This window comes from Gymnoscopelus braueri (genome assembly GCF_963280865.1).
Source record: "Gymnoscopelus braueri genome assembly, chromosome: 16".
NCBI lineage: Eukaryota > Metazoa > Chordata > Actinopteri > Myctophiformes > Myctophidae > Gymnoscopelus > Gymnoscopelus braueri.
The window spans coordinates 24,832,354-24,843,083 of record NC_137616.1 but is presented as its reverse complement, the minus strand read 5'-3'; the positions used below and the strand labels follow the sequence as shown (position 1 = coordinate 24,843,083).

Here is a 10,730-nt window from a genome sequence, read left to right as displayed (position 1 = left end):
GTTTTTGTCAGGGTACCTACCCTAGGAAACACGGGGAGAACATGCAAACGCAAGAAAGGCCCTTTCACCAACCCCACCTAGGGTATGGGCACTGATGACGCGGAGGAGAGAACACGCCCCCAGCGCCCACAGCGTCCCCAGCGGGAATCGAACCCAGGACCTTCTAGACTGATTTTGGCGATCCAGCAGCGGCAAAATCACATGAAGGCGACTTCCAAACAGATTCATGTAACACCACAAAACACAAATAGATTAATACAACACCAACATTTGAGAAAATGTTTGTCATGGGGTAAGAAAGAACTGATTAAGGCAGTATGGTGGTACAGTGGTTAGCACTGTTGCGTCCCAGCATGAAGGTCCTGGTTCAAAACCCAACTGGGGCCTTTCTTTGTGGAGATTGTATGTTCTTCCAGCATGTGGGTTTCCTCCGGCTGCTCTGTATTACTCCCATACCAAAAGTCATGCCTCCAAGGACTATGTTTGAAAATGAACCTGTCTAAAAATGGCACATTTACAGTGATTACTGGAGCCATCGACTTGCATGGTGAACCCCCATAGCCACACCAACTTTAGTTTTTTGGAATGTCTCCAAAGGGGGCCTTTTTGGGTGTCATCGGACCACAACACTTTACAGACAAGCTGCCTCCTTTGGCAGAAGTTTCTACTTTGGCACACTTTCTAGTTTAAAATGTTTTAGTCCTTGCAAGATCTAAGGATAGCAGGGATCTAAGGATGGTAATGTTGGTCCATCCAAACCCTGTAGGTCATGTGAGGTGTAAGAAGCAACACAACCTCTAGGGGTGCTAGTCGGATTTGTATTTTATTTTTTTATTATAAATTTAGAGTAGCCAATTCTTTTGTACCCCCCTTTTCTCCCCAATGTAGTTGTTATGCCAATTGTTTCCTCCGCACACACATTCCTGTGTTGTCACTGCTGTTGTATCCTACTGACTCACCTCACCTGCCAGTGAGGAGCCCCCGCCGGGAGGACGTAGAGCCTTCGTCCTACTCCTCCCGCCCAACACTCCCTGCTGACAGGTGCCGCCCATATCACCCTCCCCGCCCGGCATCCCTCCCCCGAACACGGGCCAATTGTGAGGCAAACTCATATTCTTTGGAAATCAAACGTGCACATGTTTTGTAGGAACACTGTGTGAAAGGCCTCAGCCATTAGCGCATTAGTCATCCTTTGTATGTGAATTGCCCAAAACAGAGAGGCTTCCTGGTGCTAGGCAACAAGTCCATGTGCCGGACAGGTGTGACACACCTGTCCTGGTCTAAACTAAAGTGTGAGCTGGATAATTCATGAGGCCACAATCCCTTGAACAAAGTGGAAGCCATGTTCTCTCTCTCTCCCACACACCTGGTCACAAAAAAACAGCCTATAATTTATTTACTGTGTATTATTTTCTCTTGAATCAGCGAAGTTTGCCACAGATGCTGTGATGTTAAATTAATCTGGGGACAAGCTACTATGTTTGTTTATTTTCTCAAGAGGCGGCTCCTAAGCAACCTTTAGAAACTTGACACAGGGCCTCTGCCTATAATGAAAGGAATATGGCTAGACATAACTATCTGTCCTTGCGCGCGCGCGCACGCGCACACGCACACACACACACACACACACACACACACACACACACACACACACACACACACACACACACACACAAAGCGTGCACTGAAGGGTGCTGGTTAATCAGAAGAGTGAGGAACAAGTAAGACGCGCGAGCGCGGGAAGCGAACGCAGCCCTATTTTTTTTGTGTCTTTTTTTAATTGTTATGTTGTGTATTTACGGACTTGTAATCCGTGTTATTTCACCGTGATGGGGAGAGCGTAGAGAGAAAGTCACGTGACTGGCTCCGCCTCGTATTGAAGTTAATGGGGGGGATATGGTTCTCCTATGCACGGAGTTTCGGAGTTCCTAGTCATCTATGCACGGAATTGCCGTTTGTCAATCCGTGCTATTTCACCGTGTTTGGGGGGCGATCGGGTTGGTTTCATAGTAAGCTCCACTCTGAGATCTGTCAGCAGCCAGAGCGTGAGTCACATGGGGGCGCGGCTGCACACAGGCAGTGCACACAGAGCCACACACAGAGCCACACACAGAGCCACACACAGAGCCACACACAGAGCCACACACAGAGCCACACACAGAGCCACACACACACAACCCGAGCACGGTTTCATAGTAAGCTTCTTCCGCGTTCGCAATAACTTAATTAAATTACATTTTGCAATACATACAAATACATGAGGTGCCTTCTCTTCCTATGCTGCTGTTCCCAGTTGAATTCAGGAAAAAGACTAGACAGATTACACACATCTACATCCTTACTTGAACTCAAGGGTCATTAATAAATATGTGCACGTGACAGATGACAGATTAAGTGTCAGTACATCTGGGGGCAGCAGTGGCCTAAATGGTAAATGGAAAGTTTCTGGTTCGATCCCTGGGTCCAGCAGGAGAAGTCTGGATGGGAAATGAAGTGATGAGGAAAACTCTGCCCTCCCTCAACACCTACTGTTGAAGAGCTCTTGAGCGAGGAACTTGACCCCCTACTGCTCCAGTGCAACAGCTCAATTGCCAGCAGTTTAACCACATTAACCCTAGCATCCCTATTCTGGGGTGATTGAACATTCAGCAAAAACAGCAGATCTACAAGCTTGTGAGCTTGTACTGTGTATGGGCTTTTTACGGTGAAGGGATTTGGTGTAGAGGGAAAAAAGGGAGGGGGCCTAGTATAAACCCCTGGGGGACTCCGGTCAACCAAGTATACTGGTATAGGGTTTAAAGTGGTATGGTGAGGTGAGAATGTATGTAAATGGTTAAGTGTGAAGGAGGGTTCTGCTGAAAAAGATCATGTGTGCTCTGCAAATAGATGAAGGTAAAAAATGATTAATACATTCTAGATTTAACAAGGACAACAAGGTGTCTACCCACACAATGTGTGTAGGAGGAGGGGGCAGGCTGTATGTATATGTTGTTACAGGAACAACCACGTCGGCCTGAATAATGAATTGAACAATCAATGATTAAAGGTATGTTATGCATCACACCTCAGACCTCACACCACATAACGGGTGTGTACATCTTTCAGTGTACAGGGAATGGCATTTGTCAATGGATAGGTTTGTGTATGGAGGACAAAAATGTCACTCACGTTTTGGTGGAGAAGAACAAGGTGTGATTGGCAGTCTGCTATAGTCGAATAAAATGATAGAGAAATTACGTTAGCTATCAACAGGGCTAATTATCTAAGCTCAGATTGTCTTTGAAGCTTTTTGTAATTGCGTATAGATCATTTTAGTAACAGCTTTGACCCCAGATCTTCTGGGTCCTCATTAATGAAACCTTTTCAGTTTGAGAATTTCTCACAATGCACCATTTGTGAGAAAAGTCTCAGAATAATGGATAATGAATGCAAGTTCAGCTCATTAGCTTCATTCATGAGTAGAAAAGAGAGACAGGACATCATTTATCTTGGCCCTTTTCTTGCCATGTTCAAATACTGTAGAGATAGCCAGTCAACCATGGTACACAGTAAGATTCTTAGTGTTAATTTAACTCTGACCTAATTAACACTAAGGATTTTACCGTGTATGGTTTACACTTCATTTCTTAAATGTTGGTGGCACTGAGGGAAAACTATTTTGTGTCGAGCTAAAACTAGACAAAACAGACACATTATTTACAGTATGTTTTGTTCATCATCAATAACCACTGCCCACGGAACATCAATGGCTCCATGGTGGAAAGCATCAAGTGCATAGTTGTGTGGTATCTGAACAGTGTGCAATTTAAAACATATTAAGAAATGATACTAAAGTAAAACCCTCATAACATAATGTACAAATCTAAAACCATATGTTGCTTCACAAGTCAGAGCTTATTCAGAGGTGGCTGATGACCCTAGCCAGGTGGGGGTGGAATTAGCATTACCAATTGGGGAGACAGAAGTCTCCACATTGTCTTCACTCCCTTCCTCCAGGCACTTGAATGATCAAAGAAGTTGGTCAACAACAGGTGGGGGGAGGCTATCACTGGCCCCCACCCACATGAACAGGCTGTAGGCTATTCAAATGTGGATCCATTGTGTTATAAGAGGGAGACTAAAATCTAACTCAGGACTAGTGCAGTCCTTGGCCGAAGGGCTGAGGAACAGGGGCTCTGCTCCTGGCTGTTTCTCTGAATGCTGTCTGTTTGTTGTTTGATGCTGAATAAACACACTGAATGGAACCTGGAAACCCTGACGTCCGTCTCTGTCTGCTTCTCTTCTCCTCCATATTATTACCATCAACAAGCCTGCTAACCTGCAGTTTATGCTTCATAATATACGACACCAACTTTCTTGGTGTACACACAATGGAGGACCTCTCCTGGACCTGTAACACCAGCTACCCATCCTCATCACCTTCTACAGAGAAGCCATTGAGAGCATCCTTACCAGCTATTACCATACCATACCGCCGATTGCAAAGCTCTACAGAGAGTCGAGCAGACAGCTGAGCAAATCGTTGGTGTCTCTCTCTCTTCCATCCAGGACATTTTCCACATACGCTCTGTTCGGAAGGCCTCCAACATTGTGGAGGGCCTCTCCCACCCCTCACACATGCTTTTTGTCCCTCTGTCATCCAGTAGGAGGTTATCCGTACACGTATTGCATCTTTTCCCCAAGACTGTTCAACACACTGCTGCCCCTATATTCTCAGACTGTGGACTATGTACAGACTATGTACATTATTCTTATTAAAATCTATTCATCATTTTTAGCTATATTTGTATGCTATTATCTTTTGATTTACAAGTGCTTTCTTGCTTTCATTTCATTGATATGTCTTGTCTTGTAATACAAATGCGCCCTGTCTTGAGCATTGTTTTTAATGATCAAATGTCTACTTAGGTCTTGAGACAAATGCAATTAGAGTTGGGATGACAATAAACCTGAATATGACCTGAACCTGAACATGAATCATTCTTTATATTGGCCAAATAATAGTTACTTCTAGCAGAGCATGTGTAAATCATGTAAAACTGATAACTCAGACTCATTAGCGGTTCTCAATTAACAAGTGAGACGGACATTTGTTGAGCTACCTCATCGGCCCTGAAGTCCAACTCACATCCATTATCATGGCTGAGAAATATTTTACTTAGTATCTTGGATAGTTCCTGAGAAGCCTAATTTACAGTATGTACAGCACTAAGAGGCTAAATTGGCAGAGCACAGATAGAGCCGGAAAAAGGAAACGAAAGGGAAGGGAGAATGGTGGGGAAATGGAGTGGTGCTGCTGGCCAGAGGGAGGTTAATAGTGCAGAGAGGATAGAGAGACAATAGTCTGGTCTAATGAGACGTGAGGCCGGCTTTACTGGTGCTGAGGTAGTTCCGAACGGCACTCTATTCACGCTGGCGTCACTGTGCTCACTCAGACCTCACAGCAGCAATATTTCCTGGACAGCTTTTTTTAAATTCCCTCTTGTGTTTTAGTTAATGACTTCCTGGAAAAGAAAAAAGAGAAAGAAAAAACAAAGCCAAATTTGAAATAAGTCCGAGAATTATTACATTTGCTGTAGTTCATTACAAATAAATGTTGTTGTTGTTTTGTTCTGCTTTGTTTTTCAAAGTGCTTAATTGGGTGGGGAGATATTATTCATCATTATAAATAAGTGACAAATTTCCTTTTTAACCATCCTTTTCTGAAGGGTGCTGGTTAGAGTGAGGAATAACTTAATTAAATTGCACTGTGCACTACATAAGAATACATGAGGTGCCTTCTCTTCCTACGCTGCTGTTCCCAGGAGAAATCAGGAAAAAGTCAAGACTAGACAGTGCTATATGGACCATAGAGAAGGCAAACGTGTTTCTACTCCTAATCGTATGGGAAACTATTCAACTGCAGGAATCCTCAAATTGTACCCCTCCAAAACTTGGCAAAAGGCTGAAAAGTCATGCAACTCTTAAAGGCAGAGCAGGGGCAACTGTATGGTGTTTATTGAATGCCATAATGAAACTGCTTCCTTCTGAACATGGGTCCTCTCTTTACTGTATGATGATGATGATTTTCAAATAAAAATGTCAGGGGCCAATATATGTCCCTTGCTAGAATGCTATGAAGGCTAGTGCTATTTTGTCCCCTGCCTGTGTGTTGCTTTGGCTTTAGGCCAGAGGAGATCTAGGGGGCATCATGGAATGCTGAGTCCAGCTCCAACCCCAGCCAGCTCAGCAGCTGCTTGTCTAGACCCTCTGGCAGCTCAGTATCAATGAATACACCATCACTACACCCCTAAAGCCAACAGCATTAGAAAGACTTAGTGGACAGAGATCCACGTGGCTTTGGGGCAGACAACAACTAGAGTTGTAGGTAATTTATATAGGAGTGTGTCGCTCACTGAAAATAATTGATTTTCAACTGAAGAACATGAGGCAATCATATTATCATCACTTATTTTCAGACTGTGACACAATCGTTTGACAAAGTACGAATTTGTCTTTATTTTAGTAGGATGGATTAGATAGACAAATCATGAGGTAATGTACTTATGTAACTTAAAAGTCTAATGTTTTTTATTAACGGGCCAAAACAAGAGTCACAGAAACAAGTACAATAATTATTTTTTTATAATTTATTGTACATTGTAATTTCTTCCATTATTCAAACTAACAAACATTATAACATTTCCATTTATACAAAATATAAACTATAAGGGGGGAAATATAAATCTAACATCAAACCTTCCCGTAGGTTTACGTACAGTCATTTCCTGGGGCTAACCCATGCATCAAAGGGGGAAAGGTGCCAGTCATACCCTCCTTGTAAAGGACCACAACTTTAAAAATCACAAGGCAAAACTGACAGAAGTCCTGTGGCAACTTATTTGTAACATACATCTCTTTGACATGTCCAATAACAAAAACCATGAGCCAAATTATGCAAACCCAACCGAAATGTTATCAGACTCCCAGTAGTTGCTTTTTCTTTTCTTTTTTATCTCCTATGTGCCTACCTTCACTTCACATACAAAACCATTCTGATATTCATTTCCAAGTGAAATTAAAACTACAAGAAGTACTTCTGTACACTCAAGTGGTCCACATTATCTTTTTTTTTGTTAAGCGAGACATGTGACATGACAACCACCGCCCTGAGCATCTCCAAAATGTGATGATGTGACCATGGAAACGCTGGCCAAACGGGAGTTGACCGTACCAGGAGTGCCCTTCCTTTTCGACTCCCATCTGATGGGCTGGGGGAGGGGAGAGGGGTTGGGTGATGGCCTCCAGTGAATATTACGCCCCTGTTTTGAGAGAAAAAAATGCCAGCCTTATGAACTTTCATCTTTTTTTCTTACGGGGGCAGGAAGGGGGTGAGGGTTTGTAGAGTCCATTGTGTCGACTGGATGTTAGTCTTGTGGTCTCTGTTCAGTGCGGCGTGGAGAGGACCGAGGGGTATGGTGGTGCACAGGGAGTAGGGTGGGGCAGGGTGTGGTGGTGGTGGTGGTTTGGTGGGGCGTGGGTGGCGGGGGCATAACGGCTGGTCCGGTGGAGGATTTTCAGCAGTAGCGTTGCAGGAGAGAGGTTGCCATGATGGTGGGGAGCAGAAGGGAGAAGGTTCCCGCTTGCAGTGACACGCCCGCTCCAGTAGGGGAGGTGGAGTTGGCCGAGCTGCTGTAGGTGTCTGTCGCCATGGTAGTGGCGTTCATGTTGGCGGTGGAGTTGACCCCTGCCGTGCCCGCTGTGGTGTTCACCACCTGGGAGACCACCTGTGGGCAAGAAGGGAGGGGCAAGAGGATTAGAACTCCACACTTCTCAAGAACTGTTCTTTCTACAAAACTACAGCTTGCTTTTCTGCCAAAACTGAGCTTTGAAGAAATAAACTAATAAATGAAATAGGCTAGCCTTAAAATAAACTAAAGATGCCAAATGTTCTGAAATGAAAGAGTTAACATAGAGTATGATGTGTGCAAACTAAACACTATGAATATTGTGAATTGAACCATGTGAATTATATTCTATTTGGTTCTATTCTGTTTTGTTCTGTAATTTCTAACAATAAGAATAAAATACAAAATAAAAAACCCAGGGCAAAAATTGCTCTGTTTTTTTTATTTCGTAGGCTATTTTATTTTTGCTCAGCAAATTGGTTTGATTGTAACAATTGACTAATGATGTAATCAATCGGTGAGGGTGGATGATAGGAAAGGAGGAGAAGCTCAAACTAACAGTCTGCTTCAGGTTTCAGGTTTCTTTTGGCACGCCACCACCCAGAGAAACTTTAGCCACCCATCCCCATGCACAGGTAGACTATATACATTACCTTTAAATCATTTATTCTCTTGGATGTCATCTACAGTAACAGTAGGCTAAATTTGACAAAAAATATGACATGGCCAGGCATTTCGGGAAAAATCAATAAACGGCAACTCTAATAAGAAAGCAGCTGGGAATTGGATCAACTTTAGACTGATTAGTGTTCTTTTTTTAATTCTTTTTTTACTATTTACAAATTTAGAGTTGCCAATTCTTTTTTTTATTTTTTTATATATATATTATTTGTATTTGTGATTATGAATTAAATCCACTTGTCTTGCAACAATACGGTCTAAAGCGATCCCAATCCCATCACAACACAAAACACAGCACCACACAAAATCACCCTAAAATTGCTAAGAAATAATAAACACATGAATAGAATAACATACCTGTGTTGATAAACATATGGCGAAAATAAGCACTCCAAGTTGGACAATCATCATTTTTGACATATTTTCGTGGATTTGGCTATAGATAGAGCACGATGCCCACTGAACGCTGGTTCTCTCCAATGTGGTCGCGGCAATAGACGGAGCTTTTTATACCAGCATCATGTCTGATGTGACGTAGTAGACTCTCTCTGCAACGGCAAATAAACAGTGGAGAGAAAGTACTCACATCTTTTACTTAAGAAAAAGTATATCAATACTGCAATGTAGAAATATTATGTTTACAAGTAAAAGTCCGGAATTCAAAATTAACTTGAGTAAAAGTAAAAAAGTATTGGTATAAAAATGTACTTAAAGTACTAAAAGTAAAAGTACTCATCATGCAGAACGACCCATTTGGTGCAGATCGGCTATTTTCAAATGGCTGAAATGTGTAGGGCTGAAGTGGTTAATGTATCTTTTGTAATAATAATACAAATCTACAAAGTAACTTCTGACTATTTTTTTTTTTTACAATTGTAGTGGAGTAAAAGTATAATATTTGCCTCTGAGATGTGGTGGAGTAGAAGTAAAAGTACCGAAAATTGGAAATACTCCAGTAAATTGAAAATACCTCAAAACAGTAGGCTACTTGAGTAAAATGTAGGCCTAAATCATGTTACTTTACACCACTGCAAATAAACAACTGAGGTTTATGCGACCAAAAGTCATATGTGTCTACGTGCAGGTAAGCAACACGTTGTCGAAATGGATTATTGTAATTTAAAGTATATTAAAAATAATAATATAGCTAATCCACGCTAATTGAAAATGGAAAAACTCGAGGCAATGTTTGAGGAACGTTTCCTTTGGACTGAATACTTTTACATATGCAGTTGTAGAGCCTACAGGCTTAAATTGAATTAAAAGGTAATCAAAACATTTCAAATACTAGCTAAAGCTAAATGGGAATTGTATTTGTAATGCAACCTGTTGCTTCACCATTGAAAGTTAATTCGGCATGACAACAGCGACATCTAGTGTAGACTAATGGGCCTGAATGCTCAAAAGACCATAAAGAAGAGAAAAGAAAAAAGCCTCTGGTTCTTCTAGGCTACATGCTTGAATTTGGCGTTGATAACATAATAAGGCATGCATTTAATTGAATTAAAATGCAACCGTGCAGTGCCAGGAATTTAGTAGATTGACAAATAGTCCAGCCCATATTTTATAGATTTTTTATAGATCGACAACAACCTCTAATCACGGGGTGCATCATTGGGTAATTAGATGTGGGGAAATGGCCACAATGGCAAGCACTCCCAACAAATTAGTAGATGTCGCCCTCTAATGGCAACATCAGATCACTCCAAATCACGGATGTATCATCTTACATTTCTCTGCTAAACACAGACCTGTTTAAACCAACATTTTCAATCATCTTCTAAATTGACAGGGTGGATACAACACTATAATCATCTGTCTATGGGACAGTATTGCAAATAATGATACATTAGGGTACACAAAGTGGCCAATTTTTGTGATGAAATCCAGATGTTCTGGATTGTAACTTTAGGCCTATAAATACTGTCTCTAGTCCCCTGCCATTTGGGTAAGTGGATTTCTGGGGGAATTGCAAGTCAGTCGGACCCCCTTTGCTTCCTCCCCTAAGAGATGTGGTTCTCAACCTGTGGGTCCGGACCCCCAGGGGGGTCCCCACATGATTCTGGGGGGGTCCTCAGACGACAGTAAAGTGACAATTTAGGGACTTTTAAGACCTTTTTAACACCCAAAACAATCAAATAATATAAGAAAGCGGCAAAAATAAATAAATAGCAGATCTACAAGCTTACAACGCCTAATATTTATCTGTGGAACCAAGTCAAACAAAATTGAATGCCTCAACTCCTACAATTCCAAGAGTGGGGGGTCCCCAGTTCAAATATGATTATTTTGGGGGGTCACGGCCTGAAAAGGTTGAGAACCACTGACCTAGGGGACAGACAGCGCTCCCTACAAACGCACCAGATGTGCACTGTTATCGTG

General features: G+C 42.1%; 1 protein-coding gene across 1 annotated transcript; it reads right to left on the bottom strand.

The window, feature by feature from the left end:
- Window positions 1–6,614: 6,614 nt before the first annotated feature.
- On the bottom strand, window positions 6,615–8,833 carry LOC308103341 (uncharacterized protein). Its single transcript, XM_080453264.1, has 2 exons — window positions 8,706–8,833; window positions 6,615–7,766 (listed from the first exon to the last, which is right to left on the bottom strand). Exons 1-2 carry the CDS (start codon window positions 8,719–8,721, stop codon window positions 7,426–7,428), a joined length of 357 nt encoding a protein of 118 aa, XP_080309390.1. The 5' UTR covers window positions 8,722–8,833; the 3' UTR covers window positions 6,615–7,425.
- Window positions 8,834–10,730: the final 1,897 nt, after the last annotated feature.